Source organism: Photinus pyralis, unplaced genomic scaffold (genome assembly GCF_008802855.1).
Source record: "Photinus pyralis isolate 1611_PpyrPB1 unplaced genomic scaffold, Ppyr1.3 Ppyr1.4_LG3a, whole genome shotgun sequence".
Classification (NCBI taxonomy): domain Eukaryota; kingdom Metazoa; phylum Arthropoda; class Insecta; order Coleoptera; family Lampyridae; genus Photinus; species Photinus pyralis.
In genome coordinates, this window is record NW_022170509.1 from 21949437 (window position 1) to 21974135 (window position 24699).

The 24699-nt window shown below is 36.0% G+C and overlaps 2 protein-coding genes and 1 long non-coding RNA gene across 5 annotated transcripts in view; 2 read left to right on the forward strand and 1 right to left on the reverse strand.

The window, feature by feature from the left end:
• The window catches only part of LOC116165507 (ribosome assembly protein 1-like), a 66092-nt gene that overhangs the window by 33076 nt on the left and 8317 nt on the right, over nucleotides 1–24699 (reverse strand). The window lies entirely within an intron of this gene.
• On the forward strand, nucleotides 1491–23939 carry LOC116165508. Of its 3 annotated transcripts, none has more exons than XM_031480010.1 (5): nucleotides 1491–2209; nucleotides 22640–22753; nucleotides 22800–22940; nucleotides 22992–23145; nucleotides 23197–23939. In XM_031480010.1, the coding sequence occupies exons 1-5, from the start codon at nucleotides 1640–1642 to the stop codon at nucleotides 23373–23375; spliced, it is 1158 nt and encodes a 385-aa protein (XP_031335870.1). In that variant the 5' UTR covers nucleotides 1491–1639; the 3' UTR covers nucleotides 23376–23939. The 3 variants fall into 3 exon arrangements, with proteins under 3 accessions (XP_031335870.1, XP_031335869.1, XP_031335868.1); XM_031480009.1 differs by having other exon boundaries at nucleotides 23194–23934; XM_031480008.1 differs by having other exon boundaries at nucleotides 22800–23145; nucleotides 23194–23938.
• On the forward strand, nucleotides 13495–14274 carry LOC116165511. Its single transcript, XR_004144160.1, has 3 exons — nucleotides 13495–13670; nucleotides 13725–13895; nucleotides 13950–14274. It is a non-coding gene; the product is annotated as an uncharacterized LOC116165511 (long non-coding RNA).

Here is a 24699-nt window from a genome sequence, read left to right on the forward strand (position 1 = left end):
GGCTGTCGAGTCGCCTTTGGAAGTTCAAGTTAGATACGATTTCCCATGTAAACAAAAATTCCAAAGGCGACTAGAGAGCCAATCATTTTTGATCGCATTGTACTTGTTTATTTAGTGCTCGAGTTACAATTTTTGGGGGAGATTGTAGTATTTGTCTGAAATTCTGATTTGCATGGCGGACAGCAAGAAACGTTACTTTCGCACTTTTTTAGGCCATCTTTAAATAAAAACTCAACCTCTACTGGCTCAGGCGAAAAATAGTAAATAAGCACGGAGCAATATAGCGTGATGCGCACGACGCGACAACACAGACGCACTGAAGAAGGATCTTGAACTGGTTTCCAGAGGACACAAAAAGCATACAAACGACCAACAAGAGGGAGGGGGAAGCCAGAGGCCCCTTTCTAAAATAAGGACAAAGAAGCATCCGTTATGACCGGGACCGAGGCCGCCAGAGATACCCGAAACTGCGCGTATAGCGCCTTATGCCAGTGCCGTCGCGCGGCGCCAGGAAGAGAGGTTTTGCGCTCGCCCCCTCCCCCTCCTCCCCCCCTTCATCGGCTCCGCACACGTGCACTTTCCGAAGTAATTTTTCGTCTACTTTCATTTTGGTCCTTTGAGTTTTTTCTCTAAAACCAACATTTAGCGAGTTATTCAGAGAAATTCAGTTTTTTTCACGTTTTCCAACAAAGTACCCTTTTTTGACCCCCTCTTATCTCCGCCCCCGTTGGTCCTAGACCAAAAGTGTATATAGCACTTTTCCTGAAAATTTTGTGTACTTTAATTTTGAACTAAGGTACTTTGGGCCAAAAATCTAAATTTAGCGAGATTTTTCCAAAATTCTGAATTTTGGACCGAAATTTTGGGGTTTTTTGCATTTTTGGGGGGGTTCCCACCCCCTAAGGTTGGTGGGAGATTAAAAATTCGGAATCTACGCCAAAAAATACATAAGAATCAGTCATAACCTCTTGGACACCAAATTTTTGACTAAACTCCCCTATTTAGGTCTCTATTGACTGGACTATGGCAGAAAAGAACTTTACAACTGTAGCAATACACTCGATTTATAAAGAAGTACTTTTAAACCTTCAGGAAGATGCGAACATGCATAAATAAAAACGGAAGGAAAAATTTATGAAGAAACTGTTAATATTACGGCGATTTGTCACAATTTTTCAAGGATTATTGGCACGTAATTAATTAACACCCAAGAAAAATCGCACGAAACATAAGTAGACAGAGAATTATAATTGCATGCGAAAGTTTGAATTTGTTTATTTTTCACATCGAATTTTGCATATTAATCCTTTTTTTCTTATCTGCGTGAAATCTATGCACAAGTAAAAGCAACCTTGACAAATGTTATTGATGTAGTAGGACAATAGAATGAATTGTAAAGCGCTAGAATATCCATGTACTATTGGCTAAGAAGTGGGTTAACTTCAATTACAAGAAGGCAGTCTTAAGTATACTGCAAGAAGCTTCTTCTTAGCGCACATCATCGTCAACCGCCGTAGCGTTAAAGCTCAAGGGCGCGCGCGAGTTTGTTCCTTGACGGCGGAAACTCTTAATTTTCTTTGGTCTGCTGTCATCGGCACTTAACTAAACGTGAACTTTGTTAAAATTTTAAGGTGACAAAATGCGTTTCTCATTCATATTGTTAAACATGGTGATGTTATCGCAAGTGAACTGCCAGTTTTGGAAGTTTCCCCAAGACATTTTCAATAGCTTTTCGTGGCTACGACAAGGAAAAACGACCAACGAAAAAACGACCACCCAATTGCCGACAACAACTTTAATCGAAAAAACGAGAAATGAACCTTCGACTAAACCTCCAAAAATGACAAAAATAACAAACCCTTATAAAATCATTACCGTCACAGAAACCATCCCTCCGAAAATTGAAACTAAATCAACAACAAAAAAACGCTTCCAAAAAACTAAGCCGCCGACAACCTTAACGCAAACGGCCACAGCAACCCCCATTTGGACAACTGTCGTCTTAACCACTTTATCGCCTACGACAATTAGAAAATCAAACCCGACAACCACAGGAACAACAGAGACAGAAATGTCTACTATACTGGATACAACCACCCAGGATGCGATCGGAACCACCGAAGAGCCCAGGGATAACCACCACGTGCACGACTTTTACCTTAGTAAGCGTGAAAAACCTCAGGTCAAAATTGCATCCAACATTAGCCAGGTGAGATAGAAAATTTTACATAATCTTCGATATTACCTCAAGTGTGTAATTAAAGCGTTGCTTCAATGAACACAACTGATGAAGTTCATCGCAGTTCGTTCAGATGCATCCCTCACGGAAAAATTAAAATGCGATCAAAGTATTTACCTCTCGCAGTGTACCTACTAATTAATTTTTTATGTAAAAAAAATTGAGGTTTCTACAAGTTGTAATTTTCGCGTGATCCACTAATGGACATAGATTTATTTTCATTAAAAGGCGGCGCCATGTATGGAAATTTATATCTGCAACCGATATTTCTTGTAATTAGTTGTCCTCATCAACATTTACATAAAATAGGCGATAATTATGTGCGATTTTAGGAAATTCAATTCCATAACTACAGCATGTAAAAACAAAATATTGCATATCATGCACTTTGCTTACAGCATTCTTGATACGAGAATCAATTTAAATTTGAAAAATACTTTGCACGCTCTTTACGAGCAAACCGTACCATGTGCCATGATGTAAATGGCTTTATTACATAATTTATGACCATAAATCTCATTACTTGCAATTCCGTCTTCTACACTTTTACAGGAATTTTTGTCGACCCCAGTCAGCGTGTGCTCATAGATGCATTATAATGATTGTAATTAAGAATCGATTATTGAAAACCACACGATCACTTTACAATATTTAATTGACTTTGAGTCACACTAAGTGTAGGTAGAGATGCCAATTAAAAAAAAATTAACCCAAACGGGGTTACAGATTTATCATATGTATTTACATACACGTAAGAGAAAAATTCATCGTTGATCAATTGTGTATAAATCCCACAAGAAAGTTCAAAGTTTAAGACAATAGAGAAAGCGGAATGAAACACAATTATTGAAAATATGGCAAGAAAATCTTATCGTTCTTCTGCCGATTTTCATAATTACATTCAGTCCAACTAAGTTACTGTGAGAAACGGAACAAAACGTTAATCAAGAGGTCATATAATTCCTATAGCTAATTGAATAGCACTTGCACTGAAATAAATTGTGGGTAATTTTCATTGGAAAATGTACCTACAGAAAATGAACGCACACAATTAATTTGGTCTTGGACTTGGGTACTTCACTTACATCATATTTCCCGCAAGAATATAATTATTCTTATTTTACGTCGACAATTATACAGACAAATCACGTTTGCTATATACCTACGCTCTATATTAAGATCACCGGCCACTATTATACTGCCAAGTATTTTCACACCCTACCGCTTATTACACGTATCAATTTTAATCTAAATGACCTCTAAGTACATCAATAATGGGAATGGCAAAATCTCAACCGCTATACAATAAAGGCATTTAAGCTATTTCCCATAATAACGCAGGGGAACAATGAAGTAACTTTAATACGCCAAAATTTGGTATCCGGTACCGCTACTCATTTTCAAAGTTTATACAAAGTGCACGAAATTGTCATTACGTACACCCAGTTCATAATTAGACGACAAGAAACGTGCTTCCTTATTAAACGCGATAATTACACCTTTTGTAAATGATTCAATTACCGTTTTAAAAAAGGTTAACAATTATGGAAAGTTATATAGTTAGCGTGATCCTTCCAGAGGTGCAAGGGTCAAACTGATTAGGTTCAAAATACTGGACTGTACCGAATCGGTGACTTGTGTCGAAAATGAAAATTGAATAAAATCTACAGGAATCGCCCCCAAAAAATCCGCTCATTATAGGAACAAAATTTAGCAAATTCAATCCCGGAAATCTTCGTCATATCGGAATGTAACAAGTCACTATACCGCCATTGTTTCCCCACAATTACTTTTCAAACGGGGACAGTATATCATAGTTATATTCTTTGTGTGTTGTCAGTATTGATCCACATTCCTGGTCAAAAATTGCTGTTAGTGAACATGCATTTTTACTTTTTGTGAGGAGTGTACAGTCCCCTAAAATAACCATTTTATTCGCCACTTTCTGCCTTTGAGCGTGACGTTAGTGGCCCTCTACAATCATAAAAGAGTTCGACAGTTTCACTTAGGAACTAGCAAAGGTATTATGCCCTTTTCGCATCTCAACCGTTTATATAAACTGAATTGCAAACTTTTGTTTACGAAAGCATTTAAATGCAATTTGATTCATAGGCACTTGGAACTAAAGCAAATCTAACACCAGTTTCAAAATTTGGTTTTGCGCATGAAAGGATGGCATGTCCCAGTATCCTATCCGTTAACTTTGACAGCCGTAGAGTGCGATTGTCGTCTCGTTTCTTGAGGAGATCCCAAGAGGTTATATCTACCTGCAGGTAGAGCTCCTAACGAGTGCAGTGTCTGCCCGTCTGTCCATTAGCACGATAAAACGAATGGATGAATACGATGAATTTTTCCGGTAGATGCTTTATTAAATTTGTAGAATGGAGTTCGTGTAGTAAAATATGGAATGCCCTTTTGACATCTCCGTTAGTTATGAACCGATTTGCACGACATCTTTCGCCATACCCAGGCTATATATTTGTTTAATTTATTCACCATAACAGTGCGAGTACCTATGAATTTGAGGAAACATTTACAATTCGTATTGCATTGTAAAGAATATTCATAGAAAGTTAAAACAATATATTATCTGTATGTAAAAATGCAACACTGGTAATCTGTTACGTATTGTTGGATCACATTGCCACTATTTGAAACGATGCCAATCGTTAACAGAAAGAATGAATCATCTCTAGCCTTAATTTCTGCGCTTCACAAGAGGCAGATAAAATTTTTAAAGCGTTAAGTTTGAGATTGAAAAGTCGAGATCGATGAAGTGAAAAATATGTCAAAGTTATAGAGCGCGTGAGATGTAATTGAATATTTAACAGTTCGGTTTCAAATGAGGGAGTACTTTCAAAACTTTGGCAATTAGCGAAAATCAAAATGTACTTGAGAAATCGAGCAGGATCGTACGAACTAGGTGAAAAAACAGTTAAAAATGAATGCTATCAGTACCGAGGCTATAACAGTTGTTTATTGATCATAATAACTATCGTTTCCTCCCTATTTCTCAAGGACGGATGTGATTCATTACGATAACACTCAAATTAATTGAATAACACCACGTTGCATCCTCACTTCTTTATGCAGATTAATTAGGGCCTCAAGTCCCAAATATCTACTGCACGATCTTCAATTTTTACAGTTACAAGCTACAATTAATCCGCCCAATTAGCAATTCAGTGTGACAAAGCTACCACGCTACCGTATAATCATATTTCAAAATAGAAAAATTATTATTAACATATTGAATGAAAATCACATTTAAGTTGCACCGTTATAGCGTGTAACACGGCAGTGATTAATCCACTATAGGATTAGTGTGAAAATTTTGTTATTGCAACAAGGAAGAAAGTTTATTTTTAATGTCCAAAATACAAAGGTCGACGACTGAACACGTATAACCGGAACAAGGCAAAGTTGCCCAAATGACACAACTACAAAATAGGTACCATAATGTAATTTAGGTCTAACAAGTAAAACTGTTATTTGTTAATTTTGACAACGTATTTCCATATCATTTACATCGGAGATGTACACTTTTTATTAGTCTGCATAAATACTGTTAGGAGAATTATTTTTAAGGTAAAGAATTGCAAAAGACACTTAAAAATCCATTTGGTGATCATAAAGAGTTTTGTTAATTGCATCTATCCGTTCGGAATCGAAACTTGAACATATATGACATCTGTAAACGTGTATACCTATAAGTGCAATAAATGGTGTATAACCAAGCAATTTTTTGTTAAAATGTTTAAACCAACACACGTTACGTTCGCAGACTTTTAACTGGACCACTCTCTTTGCGAATGTCAGTTTGTGGATAATGAAGAGGCATACAAAATCAATTTTGTGTAAGTGATTGTGTTGCGGTTGATTCCAAAACCGTTAAAAATCCCAAATAGAAAAGCCACAAAGATTTTAAATTGATTCTTTTTCCATTACTTTATAATTGAAAGGATCGCTTATTGAATAAGCACATTTGAGATTCGTTATTGCGATTATAATTCGATGCACTTAAATCTCCCAAACTTAAGATGAAAGAGATTAGCTAAAAGAAATTGTTAATAAAAAGGCGATTGTCAGAAAATCGGGGCAATTGACTGAACGAGTTATTATAATTAATATGTATTGTGTAGAATCTGTACATTTTTTATCGAAAACTTAACCAACGGGAAATAGACTGGCAAACGAAGTTAAATGAATCGATTAAATAAAACAAGCTATGTCTTTAAAAAAATATATAAGCGATACCAATTCAAGATGTGAAAATTCGATACCGTTAAAGGGAACATTTTTAGAAACTTTCATATAGGTCAACCGTTTTGGATACTGCTTTTTAAAAACTCTTTGGCGGACATGACGCACTGCCACTAAGTGACACATCGATGTTAAATACTGTTGATGTAATTTGCTTCTGGATAGTCATTGTCATTTCACATTTCACTATAGTCATCAAAAGCATGTTGAGTACCAAATCTGAAAAAACTACAGTAAAGCTTCAGCTCAGTGAGCATTTCCAAAACGCGGAGTTTTTGAGAAGCCAGTAGTTTTCTAGAATTCAGACGCAGAAAATAAACCAAAATCTTATAGGCCCTATGCAGTAGATCTACACCTTTAAATACCTATTGATTTTATAGGGTAGATGATCTATAGAAAATGTTTGATATCATATCTAGTGTAGGTATCAATTTTTTATGGTTTTGTTTAATTTTTCAAAACTGAATTTTGAAGTGAATATACCCAAATACCAAAGTTCCTGAAAATCGAAACCCGCCTAAGAATGTTGTAATATTAACAAAGATTGCCAATTTCGCCGCATTTTTCAAAATTTTTCAATTTTTTAAAACCTATCTAAAACTGTAGACAATTTGATATAATGGCGATTGGAAAAATGAGGCGCGGTAAGAACTTGACACCTTATGTGTTTAGACTGCAGTTATCTCAAGCAAATAAGGAACAAAACTATACCTAAATTATAACTACAAACTGTAGGAATATTATGGGTGCAAATTGAAATTCGGAAATTGGTGGCACCGCATGCTCTTTGTGAATGTTTCATTTCTGCGTGAATACTTTATAAACTATAACGAAATATTGATGAGATTGGGTCACATTATGGATTGGAACGCTATAGGAATTATTATTCGTCCTATAGGCAGTGGCGTAGGAAGGGGGGTGCGGAGGGGGCGGACCGCCCCGGGTGCCAGCCCTGTAGGAGTGACAAAAACGTATCTAAAATTTGAAAAGGCTTATGATTTCGTTTTCATCACCCACAAAAAACCATTAACCCTGTCGCTCTACAAATAGAGGACAACACTCTGCAAGATGTTTCCACCACTAAATTTTTGGGTCTACATTTTGACAACCACTTAAGCCGGAAAGTACACTGCTCCAAACTCGCAGCTAGATTGAGTTCGGTTAATTACCTAATTAGAAATCTCAGACGCGTCATAACTCTAAATCAACTCGTTAATACCACTCGCTTGTGGAGTCCATCCTACGATATGAGATATGTCTATGGGGTTCGTCTACTCACTCGCATGCTATTTTCATTGCCCAAAAGCGCATTATAAGAATAATTGCAAACGTGTCAAAATTTCATTCGTGCAGAGGTATCTTTAAAGATCTGGAAATCTTAACGGTTCCTAGTTTATTAATTTTTGAAAATTGTAAATTAATCTTCACTTATTCTCATAAACTGATTAGGAAGAAGAACACACATAGCTATAATTTACGTGATAATGACCTTTTCCAAATCTCCACTTTTAAAAGACAATTAACCGCGAACTCTCCCATGGTTTTTGGAGTACAAATGTATAACAAGCTACCTCACTATTTAAAAGGCTGTGATACTCTAAAACTGTTCAAACAAAACCTGTTAAAGTACCTGATTCTTAACCCATTTTACACCACTAGTGCATTTTTTAATCTTTAATTGTTACCTAATTGTTAGTTTGTAATTGACTTGTGCTATACATACGTTTTGTTGGTCTATGCACTAAAATATATTATTATTACTATTGTTACTATTATTAATTATGGTAAGGGTGACAAGTTGAAATTCCGCCCCGGGTGTCAGAAGACCTTGCTACGCCACTGCCTATAGGTACTCGTAAATTAGCAAGAGGATTAATTAGACTTTTTATTTGTTTATAAGTACCTACTGAGTTCACGCCAGAATTCTTGCAATTGTAATGTACGGTGGGTTAGTACAACTCCATTAGAAACAAACGAAATATAAACAATATGAAAAAAAATAATTCCATTTTTGGCAGCTGAAGATCGTTAACTAATTTATGCATAAGGCTGACTGCTGTTAGTACTAGTACACGTGCACCAACTAAGAAATAGTGCGCCCACAAATACTGGGACACAGCAGTTTTGTTTCGAAAGGGAGTCTTTTTGGTCCATTTCATTTTTCTCTAAGTAAAAATAGCAAATCTACACTTCAATGGAAATTTAATTGATGATAAAAACCCTACTCATACACGTTGTTATGGTCAAGCTACAAAGTTGGTGGAGTACTTACCTAAAACAATATTATTAAGTGCCCACTTTCGAGACAGTACTATCACTTTTAAGGGATATGTTTCAGGAGCCGGAATAAATCTACATTTATCATTTCAACTTCTCTGTGGATGTTTCTCAGCGATTTTCACGAAGCATATTATGCAGGTTATAAGAATGTCAACAGGTGATGTACAGGCTGCGACGATGCTTAATAATATTGTTTCTATAAAAACCGCAAAACAATACCAGTCACGATATCATGGCTAGATATAAACCAACGGTAACTTTAATTTCATAATAATGTGTTACGTGAAACAATCACGGTTTGGTTTTTGGATGACAGGTGATAAAATTAGGTTTTTTTTACTGTAACATGTATAATTTGGGTCATGTGTACAAAATCATAATTAAAACGTCGGTTTTGGGAAAAACAGTAATTCTGTAACAAAAGCATCTTTGCATCAGTAATGGTTTAATTTAAGCCGATGTTCACTATTCCATGACGAATGCATTTTAAGTAAAAAAAAAGTTGCTAATCTCAACTGGCCATGAGAAATTGTTTCATTCAATTGACGCTAGTTTGAAATACTCCATCTTCCGTTTCCTAGGTAATTTTATCGGAATTTCGCAACATTAATAAAAAAAAAGGAGTGCCCCGCCCACGCCATGCACTTGGAAACAAAGGATACTGCCGCAAGATATAGGATGCGCTTAGAAAATGAAAGAGTGCAGAATCTATTGTCTGAAATTCACTTTTTAGTAAAAATCCACTAGTGGCACAAAAAAGTGAAGACCCCTTTCTGAAAACTTATACTTGCTAATTCATTACTGAAATTACAAATTCCTTTGCAGAGTCAAATTGATGGTACCTATTTTTAAAACAGGCAGAATGCTGTGCTACAAAAATAATTAATGTATTGAACAAGAAAATTTGCATATATAAAGTGAAAAAGTAGGATTTTTCTCTAAAATTAGCTGTGTTCCCATTCGTTAAATGTGGTACAAAAATTTGAACGTTTATTTCTCTCTTACGCATCAAAGACAAATTAAGCTTTTGTTGGTAGCTATAATTATAACTGAATAATTACTACCAAATAGGTGTAAATAGGGAGGTGAAGTGTTAATAAACCTACAATATTTTATTCATAACGAACCCAATCGGCAAGTACCGTTGAAAGTACCATTAGATGGTAACTGTCGATTAAATTAAGATTGTTGTATAAGCGCCTGACTACACTAGCATTTTACTTTTAAGGCTCATTATTCTTAATAAAATACTGTTAACTTCCTAACTAGCTAAAACTTTAGCGACACAAGTAATATTATCTTAATGCAGTGTATTTCATTGTCATGCATTCAATTAATACTCGATTTCGGACGGTTGGACAGAATATAATGGACCAAGTGCTTGTAATTAAGCAACGCCTTCAATGAAGACAATTAAAATGTCGAATCATGAAATCTGCAGTGTCGAAATTTGATGAAGATTTAACAAAGCGGCACGCAAATGAAGCTACGGTATGGAAAAATGCGTTACGGTACAATTTTTTAATTGTACTTTTACTAGCCAAAGCGATTTGCGGTGGACTACTTCATCTCATAGAAAAATTGCGAATTTATAGCATTTGTTCGCGTAAAAAACGTTCCGCCTCATTTCACGCATGCTATACCATTTACACTTCCACTTAACAGTTGAATAAAAAGTAAACTTATTGCCTGCTTACATTATTTTAAACAAAGTTCAATAAACGCCATTCCAATTGTTAATAATTACAAAAATCCACTCGTTATTTACTTACTTTTAAATCACTTTATTAAATTTGCTGTTACCTAAATAACTCGAAAGATTTCAATCCACTTTAATTCCCAGCGTTAAACAACAAATCAGTTACGTGTAACTTAATTGATAACCAAAGAAAGATGCTTCTTCAAGTATTGGTTAATCATAACAGCCATCTTGAATTATGCCACGCTAACGCATTGTTTTACTTAGAAGTTGAATGAGTACACTTTCTGTTCAATATTACCTATCTCATCATACTGTAACTATAGATATCAGAATATCGATTCAGAGATCATTATACCATAAAAAACGCACATTGATCGAAGGGACTTCAGCGCATTTTTGTGTTGCAGATCTCAGTATCCTATTAGCCAGTTTTGACTCACCGATCAATAAGATTTTGTCGAAGGCTTACCACATTCCCTTTGTCGGTACTCAGTTCCGCCATCCCGTTAACCCACAACTCTCATTTTTGCGGATTTCACTAGAAACCCTCCACAAAATACTACCTACTCAATTTTTGGGGCACTTCTCATAGCTCGAGCTTCTATTGGCAACACGAGAAAGAGAGGCCGCAATTCCAGCTTTAAAAAACTGTTGACCACCCGAAGTCGACTACGAAGACTCGAAGCGCGTGTCTTGCAAGGGGTGGTTAATCTCGCCCCTAGGAAAATAAACAAAATTCCGTCACGCAGGAGTTGTGTGCAAGATATTACCGACGACACCAATTTAAAAACAATGGGACCAAAACTGTAGGAGAAGATGGGGAAAAATTGAAAAATCACCACGCTCGGAAATGGCGCCGACCCCACATCATGTAGGTAGGTACACGTAAACTCCTCGTCTTTCTACAAGCGATCTTCTACGAGCCCTCATTTGCTGCTATCCAGCCAGCCAGAAACACAGCCGGCCCAAGTGAGATTAAAAGCAACCTTTTTCACTTTGAGGAAAATACGCTAATATAATGAATATGAGCCATAAGAAATCAAAATCATAAGTATTAAATCTTAACTTTAATTAAATATGCGCGTATGTGAAAAGCTAAATCGGAAAAAGATGATAATTTTGACATTAATATCAATCAACACAATATTTGGAGCACGAACGGTAAATCTCATGAATTATGCAATGTTTCACATTTAAATTCTATTGTTATTTATCATCATTTACACGGTCAGTCGAAAAAGATTCTACTCTTCACGGTGGTGATAAAAAATAACGCAACGACTTTTCCGCTAAATTTACTGTTGCGCAAACTGGTAATTTAAAACTATAATTAAAGGGATACGTATCATGAAGCTAATTCGCGAACGATGTTTTAGCATATGGAATACTGTCAAATATATCATTAGCTTAATTTGAGGGATACACATACGCTTTTTTCAATAAAAATTTGTTTTTCGATGCCGATAGATGCCATAGTCTTTTTCACGATCTTTAAAAGTTTCACTTTCGTCAATTCACTGCCACTGGTCAGACTTTTTAGTATCAATAACTTGATTAATTGTTTGCTCAGTCGTTAATGTGAAATTATCATTGAGATTAATTGATATGGATAGGTCATTCTGTATTAATTGGCATAATTTTAAGTAAGAACAAGAGGTTTAATAAAAAAGTTTTAAAGTACATGAACTTAATTTTCTTTGGGGCTGGAGGCTGGGATTTTTTTTCTCAACGCTAATAGACGTATATAATATCAGGAATCGTGTAGGTATAGTTTAAATTAATCATATATTTCATTAAGTTGGCAATTTGAGTAGTTATTTGTATATGCACATATTTTAGCCTAAAAATAATTGGCATGAAAAACATGCAACCCATAAAATAGATGCGATCCGTATTTCTTCCTAAGTTGCTAGCACGAAGAATTTATGTGGTGATACACGAGATGATCAGCTAACAAACACCAACAGGTCGGAAATTTATTTATGTAATACACGTGTAGAAATGTCGCTATTTTTGTAGAAAAATCCAAAATCTTGTCCATTGACATATTCATGATCACACTGGGTGGGCACAGCGTGATGAGAGCGCACCAGCAAAGGGTTAGTTACTTTACATTTACATTTAATTGAAATTATGGCGTGAAGTAAAAGCTGCATAATGCAACGTTGGTCATAATTAAAAACGATTAATTCACGATAGTGTCTTATCTGATGAATATTGAAAACAGTCATCGTGAGCACCACGTCCTTGAATTCTACGCTACCTTTGGTACGGGTCATGTACAATGTAACAAAGAAAGCCATAAACAGCTAATAAATAAAGCCGGGGTAGCGTAGATATCATATTTCTAACTGTTTATAACCTTAGCGTCAGTAATTTGCATGCGGTTCGTATAGTGCAATTTTCTTACATAACTTAGAAAAGACAACAGACGCAACGGAAGAATGTACCTACACCGCAACGAATGCGGAACGGGGTGCTAAAAGAATTTAAACTCGCAAAACAAGAGAGAACTTACTGCTTACAACTATGACCCAATTATCACTCAACCGTGATGAAGTTACGCCCTAGTTAATTCAACATAATTTAAATTATTCAAAAAATTATACATGTCAACAAAAATAAAAATACATATTATATAATCGCCTCTTCCATATAGTTTAATTAATAAGTATATGATTTTGTATTAATTTAATTCCATACCAAGAATTATATAACTAATGAATATTTACCGACAAATCCGTGCGTGCTCTTTGCATGAGATTGCGGGAATTAATTACCTTTAATAATTCAATTCTAAATTTTATGAACTTAAGCTATACTTTCTCACAGTAAAAATACAAAAAAAGAATATAATAGAAGATGATCTGTTATGCTCATTAATTTAACTTACTGTTCATCAATCTTAAATTTCTCCACGTTGGGAACAAAGCTTACCTAAGTAATTTATTTCGTTTAGTTTATTTGAAATTATTACACTTACTAGGGACAAGTTTATGATACTGGTTTACTGTGTATTCTTCTTGTATGCATCGAAGTAACCTAATTTAAATATAGACAGCAACAAATTAAAATCTGCAAATGCACTTCAGGTTATAATTATTAGAATGTGAACCAACAGTATGATAATTACTCCGATCAATTTATAGAACATTTACTGTAACATCCTGTAATTAATCTAGCGAGGTCAGTATGTGCATATTTTGTAAATGTTTAATTAAAGATTTTCAAAAATTCCAGTAGTATGAATGCGAAACCAAAGCAGAAGATAAATGAGTTTCCTCCACGGGGAAGAAAAAAAAAACATCAATCAACCTTTTAACATTTGGAATCGCAGTTTTCCTGTTCTAATCGGTATTTAAACGCGACTTATTAATCTCACTATAATGATTTTGGTTTAGTTTTCAAAAAGTAGGTACTTAATGGTCGTTACACGAGTTCAAGCTAACTATTTTTCGGTTATAGGCGTGGAGTGAACAAAATTGCATACTCTGGGGATAATAAACATTACCTAGACTGAATTATATTTCGAAGCAAATATTACATGGCGCCATTTTATCCTCTATAATCACTCCAACCTCCCGTTGGTACTATCACAGATTTACGTATTAGCTACTTCACACCTCCTTTTCCACCGTAATCCGTTCTTGAAGCACGGCAGACATATTGGAGGCCCTGCTAATTTTATTTTATGTAGATGTGTAGGAAATCTGCCATGATCTATAAACGTTGAAATAAAAGACCCGTTGGAAATATTTTTATACGATAGTTGTTAAGGTAAATTTGATTCTAATTGTTTGTAGTATCGCCCTTTGGTTCCCATCTTGTACCTACTGTGTATTCCATACCTCTAATAAATGTAGGTACTATAATATCTCTTCTATACGAATATTAGCTGACCCGGTGAACTTCGTACCGCTTTAGGATTAATAAATGGTGTGTTCAGAAATTAGCAAAGGTAGGTTCGTGGTAGCAAAGCATCATATTTGTTTTGTTTCCTACATTTTTCGTATCCTACGTGCTGTTCCCAGCGAAGACAAATCCAACAAACCAAAAGTCATTAAAATCGGTACAGCCGTTCTTTAGTTAAAACGTCATTAACACATTTAAATCTTTCTGTTTTATATATAATCGGGAATTTTCCCATTTTCCGGTCAAATTTTCGCATGTTTTAATATCCTATGTCCTATTCCCAGGGAAGACTAATCCAACAAATTAAAAATCACTAAAATCGGTCGAGCCGTTCTTCGGTTATAAGAATACAAACACATTTCGGTCTTACTGTTTTATATATACAGTGAATTTTTTTTAAATGCGAACATAGGAGTTTGCATGCAATGTAATTTCCCTATGTTCGATTTAAAAAAAAACACATCAATCTATTGAGTAGTTCAAATGAGTAGTAGATACAATTGACAGCTGTCACATTTTTAAAAATACCGCCGTCCAATTTAATTACGAAATCGGTTAGGTTAGGTTAATGCTTAGAATGTCAAGGAGGACACTTCGAACATTTATTGTAATGGTTTTCGTTATTTATTTTCTTATTTTCTTCATTTATGTATTGAATAGATCAAATTAGTAGAATACCAGGTGCACATGACCTACAAATAATTGAAGGTTGGTTCACAATGAGTTGTGGTGTCAGTGCGTGGCCTGTGAGGTCAAGTTATCGTAAATTTAAGAAAAATGTATCCTAAAGTTGCCATGGCCTCACATGACTTCTTTAAAAAAATCTTACCGAATGCTCTTCATCATAAAGACTATTAGAGTTGCTGTTCATAGTCACACAAGTTGCGCGATTTGGGAATGTGAACCGCGCACACCTCATAGATTGATGTGTTTTTTTTAAATCGAATATAGGGAAATTACATTGCATGCAAACTCCTATGTTCGCATTTAAAAAAAACTCACTGTATATAGATGATAGTTAAGATTAAAGTCTCTACTGTTTGCTGCCTCTTTAGCACGAGGACTGGCAATTTCGTTCCCTTCAATTCCTGCATGTGCTTTTATCCAGGTTTTATTTTATAACTTTTTTCTTGCTTACATACTTGTATTGTAAGTAAAATTGGATGTTTAATTTCCTAATAGCGCATTAAAGTCGATTACACCATTTTAACGCGTTTACTACTATTGCAATTAAATCTGCGGAATAAATGCAAATGTATTTCAAGTTTTAAACTAAATCTAAGCTATCACTATGATACACTGCGTATCCAACCAATTGTCACCATTCTTTGATTCATCTGTAAAAATTAAATGAAAATTTGTATACTGCATTTTAACATCAGCTAAGAAAGCGTATTGTCTTAGTAGCAGTGGCAGCCTGCGATGGTCCGGGAAAGCGAAAGTATACAGAGTGCTGCATATAAATATGTGAAAAAATTAGGTGGTAGAGGGGATCAAAACAAGCACCTTTTCCAAATAAACCGAGGGTCCAACGTACTTCGTTTGGCAGCCACCCTAAAAAAACTGGTCAAATGTGCATTGCGTCATGATTTTTTCTCAGCAACCAGACTGGTGCACGTCCTTAAGTAGGTTTTGCGGTATGCCCTTTCTCATTTTGCAAAAAAATTTGCGTTTTTGTGTTTTTTTAAATTACGTATTCAATCATAAAAAACAGTATGTTCTATTTTTAAAAAAATTTAGATTGTTTTGACTTTCTTCTATCTAACATGGATAGTAAGATATAATAACGTCCCAAAAAGTCGAACTTTGCGTTTTCCACCCTGTATCCCAGAAACAAACTTAGCTAGATTGATCATGTTTTTCTTATTAATTTTGATGAATATAAAAACCCGAAAAACGATCAGAGATATGTATAGGACCTTATTACCAAAAGCGGAAGGTTTTTGGAGGAGCTAAAAGATGACAAAAAATGTAGCTACACTGTGTTCCATTTAAAAAAATGGAGATTTTTTAATATGAAGTTTTGTAATGATCGATGTAGAATTTTTTTCGACATTTGATAGTGCAAAAACAAACCACGTTCTATTTGAAAAAATCAACTTTTTAAGGTTTGAAGTCATTAAGATTGATTATTCCTTATAGAACACCCTGTAAAAGGGCGATCAACATTTAAAGCATTCTCATGTAACATCAAGTCAGTATTGTTGATTTTGGGAGACTTTTTAAAGTTCAAGTCAACGGAGTCATAGGTACAGGGCCCTAAAGAAACGAAGTCAAACGCCAAATATGGGCACTTTGACTGTACATGTAAGGCAACTATACATTTTGTATGTAAGAGTAAACGAACTAGGAGCAAATGCTAAAAGAACTGGATATGATAAGTTTTATTTAAATGGAAACACACAGCTACTTATGCACTTGGAACACAACGATCAATTTTTGAATAAAAATATCCACTTTCATAGCAACCAGGCCTTTTAAAATAAACAAATGCATGATTCAGAGAAAAGTAAGAAAGTCGTGACCAACCGTTTCGTTTCCTGTGAGAATCTTTTGGTTTCATTATCCAAATAAGTCTTCTTGCGATGGTAGACGTCGTTAAAGTTACCTACTAGATTTGTCTTTTCGATTTAAAACGGCATTACAATTTGAAGAAAAATTTCGTTCCGTCCACAGTACTGTTATGTAACCTTTGACTCTGCATTCTCTCACGTATATATTAGAAACTAATTTGATCATTACACCTACAATAATTTTAGAACACTTTTGTATCTCAAATTGTCACAAAGAGACTCCCTCTCGTGCCGGTTTCAATTGCTCTACACGACATTTGGAACACAATTTAAATACAATCGATATACCCTGGTTACATTATTAATTCAATCATGTACCTATAATCCTTTTCGTGCTGTTCATTGTACATTGATTAGAAAAAAGGATAATTACCACCACAATGGTCGAATAAGAGCTCTTTTTATCGTGCCAGTTCAGCTGCAGTACCACTATCCACTTTTTTCATCCCAATTACATAACCGCGTAATTCTTAATATTAATGATTAGAAGGAATGCATAATTAAATTACAAACACGATTAAAGAGCTTGAGAAGAAAACATAATGAAATGAACAGTAACTACAACACAATACTGTTATGTTGGAAAGTACTTCCTCGCCTAATTACCCGCAATTCTTATATTTTTTTGTCATCGACAGAGCAAAATTTCTGAAGGTAATTTAATCATGACCATAATTAATTCTCACGTACCGTTGTGAATTAATCCGCAAATAAAAGAATATTTTCCGGTAGCGTAATTGACCAGCTGAGAAAAATTAATTGCCCGCAGTAATCGCTCAAGTGACACCCCACAACCGTGTATTTGGCACAACGATTTGAAATGCTTTGGTAATTTTATGCGCTATAATTGCGTATAAAGCATAAGAACGAAACACGCGTTATATGCTCCTTATCAATCCGGAATGGAAAAGGATCGACAAGGAGCTACATTGCAATCAATTAATCAAATACATCAAAATTGAAGATACCTACTTCTCTTTAGCTCAATCATATGAGGATTTTCTCAAGAAAAAATTCCCGAAGTTTTTTTCTCAACGGTTTTATATGTATTTTGAACCGCTGAATCCGAATTTTTACTTTGCTAACACGCCAGAGGTGAGCTAACTGCGGCAGCCGCAAATAACCGCAAATTATTTGCGGCATTTTTACATTTTCGCCTATAACTCAAAAACGGTACGTTTCAAAAGAAAAACTATTCTATACAAAATTGTAGTCCACAAAATTTTATACATTTAACATGTAACAACCAAATCTGTAGGACCAACCAGACCACCGCCAGCGGCCGCGCCAAAACGGCTACTTTTCGTGCAACTTTTAGAAAATGCAAAAATGGTGCTCCGGCATATCCATTTAATATAATTTTTCACTTCTTATCAAGTGGTGATATTGGTTTTTCATTTACATGGACTTTTTTGACTTTGAAAAGTCACATGTGTTAACCGCAAAAGCCGCAAATGCGGCAAAAGCATCAAAGTGAAAAAAAACAACAAACAAGTGAGTAGTTGAATTTCACTAAAATTCAACGTACAATCAGAATATCCGATTGAAAATAATCTCATTGGCACCGTTACCGCAGTTGCACAACCGCAGTACCTGTAACACAAACTTATTTAAAAAACGCACAAAAGAAACAGTGATGAGTAATCCTCTGTATTCCATTGATGAATATTTCGAAATTAAATTCTTATAATTGTTCATAAAGTTTTCTATTATTGTAATTTGACTTGTGTAAATATCTTGTGATAAACTACACTAATAAAGTATTATTATTATTATTATATTTAATGGTTGACGAAATGAATTGATAGACACAAATATAGGTAAATTGAAATGCTCAAAAGCTTTTTTTATTGTTTAAGAAATGAAACTTGAAAAAAGTCTACATCTAAAATAATTTCCATTCTTTTATTTCCCCCATCTTTCCTTCGACTCTTTCCCCGTTTTACCAAATAACACTCTGCTCCTTCCTTTTTCATTACTTTACTACTAGACCGGGAGATGGTGACACTTTTTGTGGTGTGATTTGCTGCAAGTATGGCGACCATTCAAAGGTTTAATTAAGTACTCTTCAAAACGAAAATGGTGCTAACTCTCTGGGAGTGGGGCCGTTATTGCGTGACGATTGTTTAAACATGTCGGAAAATTGAATGATTTTGGACAATTTGCTACACAAAATTCTTTGGATTTTCTGGTAGTCGGTGACAAAACAAATGACGGAAACGAAATGCCATACTTTTCCGGTGGGCCTTATAGCCCGCCATACTCATTTGAAAGTGTCGATTGTTTGTTTTTTTTGGGTGATTTGCTACAAGCTCATTTTTTTATGAGCATCAAGTCCTCAATCAGTCATTCACGAAAATCAACCTGCCATACCGCAGCGACGGGCCCGCATAGCCGCCATACCGGCACAAAGATGTCATTTTTGTTAATAATTTTGGGCGATTTGCTACAGTATGGCATTTGGATTTTCTGAAAGTTCATACTCCACATTGATCCATGATATATGTGCCATACTCGTCATGAAGGCTAAAGATGGCGCCATACCCGAAAATCTGTTTTCTTAAAATATCTTTGTGCTATAACTGGGACAAGCAAGAAACCTAAAAACGACCTTCTCGCGAGCTTCAGAAAAATGATTTTATTATTAAAAATTGGTAACACAATCCATTCAAAAGAATAATTGTTCTAAATTGATTAACTTATCCCGACAAGATATAATATCGTACTCGCGTTTAACAATTACTCGTCATCGGTATCGGATTCCTCAACATCGTCATGGGTCTCTTCTGTTTCGTTCCCATTGCCCTCGACACTACTCAAATCGATTTGATTTTCATTCTCTTGGTCAATGCGATCCAGAATGATATATCCGACAGTAGTGGGCATGTCGTCGCCGTCGAACCAATTAAATTTATAATTATCTGTGTGCGTTAACTTCCATCCGTAATATTCAGGACCAAAATAATATATAAAATATATAAAATTATGTTGATGGGTATTTCAGATGCACAGTGCCAACTTTCTTAATTATTAAAGCATCTAAATGAAATTTGATACCTATATGCACTTAGAGGTGCAAAATTTGGTGTTGAAGTCACTGGGTGTTCAGATACTTATGGCGGGTAGTATAAACTTGATGGCAGCTACTATCTACTACCTGCGATCCATTGAATGCAATGCAGAACACAACGACCCCGACCGGGACCTCTTCAACTTGACTAAGAAGTTCGAGTGGGGCGGAGAATATTAAGCGACATAACATCTCGTGATAACACAAGATTGGCCCGGGATTCGTGTTTGAAACTTGATATTTACTTTTATTACACCTCAAACTGTCACGAAACATTGGTGCCATACTGTAGCAAATCGCCCAAATTTTCGGAAAATTCTTACATTTTTGAAAAAATATTATACATAATTGGCCCATGCCACAGGTATGGCGTATCGAAATTTCTATTTCTGACTATAAAAATAACTGGTGGAAAAATTTATAGGGTGTAGAAAATCGCCCAAAATTGTTAACAAAAATGACATCTTTGTGCCGGTATGGCGGGTATGCGGGCCCGTCGCTGCGGTATGGCAGGTTGATTTTCGTGAATGACTGATTGAGGACTTGATGCTCATAAAAAAATGAGCTTGTAGCAAATCACCCAAAAAAATACAAACAATCGACACTTTCAAATGAGTATGGCGGGCTATAAGGCCCACCGGAAAAGTATGGCATTTCGTTTCCGTCATTTGTTTTGTCACCGACTACCAGAAAATCCAAAGAATTTTGTGTAGCAAATTGTCCAAAATCATTCAATTTTCCGACATGTTTAAACAATCGTCACGCAATAACGGCCCCACTCCCAGAGAGTTAGCACCATTTTCGTTTCGAGGAGTACTTAATTAAACCTTTGAATGGTCGCCATACTTGTAGCAAATCACACCACAAAAAGTGTCATCATCTCCCGGTCTATACTCCTTCTTTCTTCTTTTGACTCGGAACGGGCCAGTCTGAGGGTCTTCGTAAGGACCCGGCTGTGGGTCTGTGGATGGAGCTGGTTCGCGGTCTGTGGATGGTAGGAGGACGATAGTGGGTGGAAAACGGTACCTTTCGTTGAGACCTCCATGAAAGATAACGCCCCGTCACCTTTGATCTCGAAAACACGCACGTTTTACTTTCAAAAACACCACCTCAGGAGATGGAGAAGTCCGAGGAGAAGTCCTTTAATGATCAAATTAATTAAGTATTAATCGTTAATTTGTTGTGCATTTTATTAAGAATTAAAAAAGGACGATTGGGACGCGTCTGGAAGAAATATCTATTGGTGATGTCAAAACTTTAAGAGCGAATATCTCGAAAACGGTCTGTCGGAGGAAATTATCCTCCAAGGCAAAATGAATCAACTGGGCGAGACATACCTATTGGTGAAGTCGAAGCAAATACCTTGACAACGTGTCGAAAGAGGGTACTCATACAAGGCAAGTGTAACGTCAGGAGGCCACATATCTATTGGTGATATCAAAGCTTTCAGTGCAAATATCTGCAGAATGGAGTGTCGGAGGATTGCGAATGTATACCAGGCGCTCTTTAAATGTTTAGGTGTAAAGAGCATCCTCCCCATTAATCATCTACCAAGAAAGTAACCCAACCATTTACTTTAAAAAAATGCACTTTAGCTGCACAAGAGTTGTGTACAATTTATACTTTTTTATTCATGTGTGACATTTTCAACTAATTCTATGCGAAATGAAATTACTCACTCAGGGCCCTCTTAGGCATATTCTGGGCCGGAGTGTGAAAGGTAATCCTGAGCCCCCCTGTCAATAAAAAAACAAATAAACCAATTGAATATGTTGTTGAGATATAAGAATTATTCACATCCGAGCACGATAAGGGAGTATTTTCAATCGGATATTCTGATTGTACGTTGAATTTTAGTGAAATTCAACTACTCACTTGTTTGTTGTTTTTTTTCACTTTGATGCTTTTGCCGCATTTGCGGCTTTTGCGGTTAACACATGTGACTAAAGTAGCCGTTTTGGCGCGGCCGCTGGCGGTGGTCTGGTTGGTCCTACAGATTTGGTTGTTACATGTTAAATGTATAAAATTTTGTGGACTACAATTTTGTATAGAATAGTTTTTCTTTTGAAACGTACCGTTTTTGAGTTATAGGCGAAAATGTAAAAATGCCGCAAATAATTTGCGGTTATTTGCGGCTGTCGCAGTTAGCTCACCTCTGGCGTGTTAGCAAAGTGAAAATTCGGATTCAGCGGTTCAAAATACATATAAAACCGTTGAGAAAAAAACTTCGGGAATTTTTTCCTGGAAACGTCAGTTCTAGAACCCCCGTTATTGTACTACTTCTGGAGTATTTACCGTCAATTTGAAACTCCTACTTACTAAGCAAGTGTTGATAGTAAGCATACAAAATTTGAAAAAAAGTGCAGTTGAATTTCATATACAGTTTTCAAACCTCTAAAACATTGGTTTTTGCAATTGCAAATGTATGCCATATATTGATGTCGACCGCAAACGGTAAACAATCAAAGTATTTTAAGCTGCGGTTTAATCTTTTCCTACGTTTACCGTGTATTTATTTATTTTGTAGGGAATTTCTTCTATTAAAATTTGCACAATTTCAGAGTAGAAAATGACAAGATTAAATGTTCTTTTCTTTCCAGAACCTACTACCACTACCAGAAGGTGCGAGTGCAGCTCTCGTGAAACCTACGAAGTATCATTACTACCCCCATAACCAGCACATTTTCCTACTACCAGAATGTGCAATCCAACAGGTTAGTAATACATAAACATATTCCTTGTTCTACTGACTGCCTGTAGGTGTGCAACGCGGTATACGTCCGATTAAATTGGACCCAACCATTGTGTGCGTGCCCCTCAAGGTATCGTGATCCCTGCTCCGCCAGCCTCAACTCTGATGATCAACACACTACAGAATTGATGACGGATCAAAAGAAGAGGGTGAGTAATGGCAACGATCAAGTCGTCGTCTTTTTACCAAACTATTTTCAGCGTGCCCTAACTTTGGTAAAAACCTGCGAACCAACTGCAGAAATGCGTATCTGTCGCAATCCCCGTGATTGGTCCTTGCTCGCTTTACAAAATATAAGAACTGGAAAATCTCACTACTTGGTAATCTGCCGCTGTCCGGATACCAGTACACTACGTAAGTTTCAATCAAATTTGCAAACTGGATAATAGAGAGCCATTTCAGAAGGACCCATGTCGCATGATCAACCAACATACGCTAGTGTTCCTGGTATTAGAGTCTATGGCATGATGTGCGTACAAGCACCAAAACGTCGAGCGAGAATTATAGAAGGTCAAATTTCCGGCAACTTAGTTTTCCCTTGGGACAAAGTAAAAGAACTACTAAAAACAGCAGTGTGGGATTGAAAAATCCAGAGCGAACACAACACGTTCAAAATTCCAACATGTGATAAAGAATTTTTCTAGATTAAGAAACAGTAATCTGACATAACGGCCGCATAATTAAAATTCAATTGTGGATCCAAACGAGAGTTCACAGGTGAATTCTGTGGTTTTGGATCCTTTTACTTTCAACGAACAGTTTGCTGCGTATCAGTTAGCAATAGAACCTAGTATACTTAGTAAATCTTAGTAGCCATATTAAAATTTAAACAATTTCCTAGACGGAACGTTTAATTTTTAATATGCCGTTGGGATATTTTCACTACCTTACTGACTAAACTAAGTTGTGAAAATATAGGTATTTGGTAAAAAAAACATGTACTTACCCTTGTGTAAAATATTTTTATACTATCGATAACTGATAGCATAAGAAATAGTAATGTGCTTAAGTATAACCTTAGCAAGTAATCAATCATTTTGTACGTTCTCATATTACAGTATTAGAAGTCGCAATAAAATTAGAAAGACTGCGCCCAACTGATTTTCCACACTTCGACACAGTAGTTAGGTACGTGCCCTTGCAAAAAAATGTAAACGAATGCTGAATCGTATTTTTGCATCAAAATTTTAACCTGGAAGTGGGTCTATGTTAAAAAAACTCTAAAAGGTCTTTTCGAAAACGTTGCAATTTTGGAAAAACGTGACGATGTGTGAAAATAGACATTGTAGTCGCATGGCGTACTAAGCTTAGCCTAATACAACTATGTATACTGTGTCTAAACATTTTTTATTGACACCAACAATGTTGCTTACTGAGGAATCGGAGCAGGCCACCCACGTTAGTAACTACCCAAAGACAGATGACTCAGCCGTTCAAAAAGGATATCGCAACCCCCAAGGTAACTGATATTCCCCTTACTTACAGGGCGAAGTAGACCCTCTCTCCAACTCCATTGTCGATTAATTTGAACAGATATCTCCTCTGAGAACTACTAAGACACCCTACAACCATTCCGGGTGGTGCAGGGCGGTCAAAAAGCAGAAATAGTTCAATAAGGCAAGGAAGACCAAAGCTACAGTCGACTGGGAGGTAAACCTAAGACTATATCAGAAGGATGTCAGAAGGCGCCAGAGAGAAGCACCGAAGAGCTTTCGCAGCTCTATAAAATCCCCACCTACTCTGCATCCCGTCTAAACAAAATCCACCCAGCTAGTCTGAGAAGAGAGAATCAGGGGCGGACTGGCACGGGGGGGGGGGCGCCACCTAGCCTGTAGATCATAATGGCCCGTTGGAAATTTATAAGTATGTGCTGTATTTAGTTTCTTGCACTATTAATAAATTATTAAC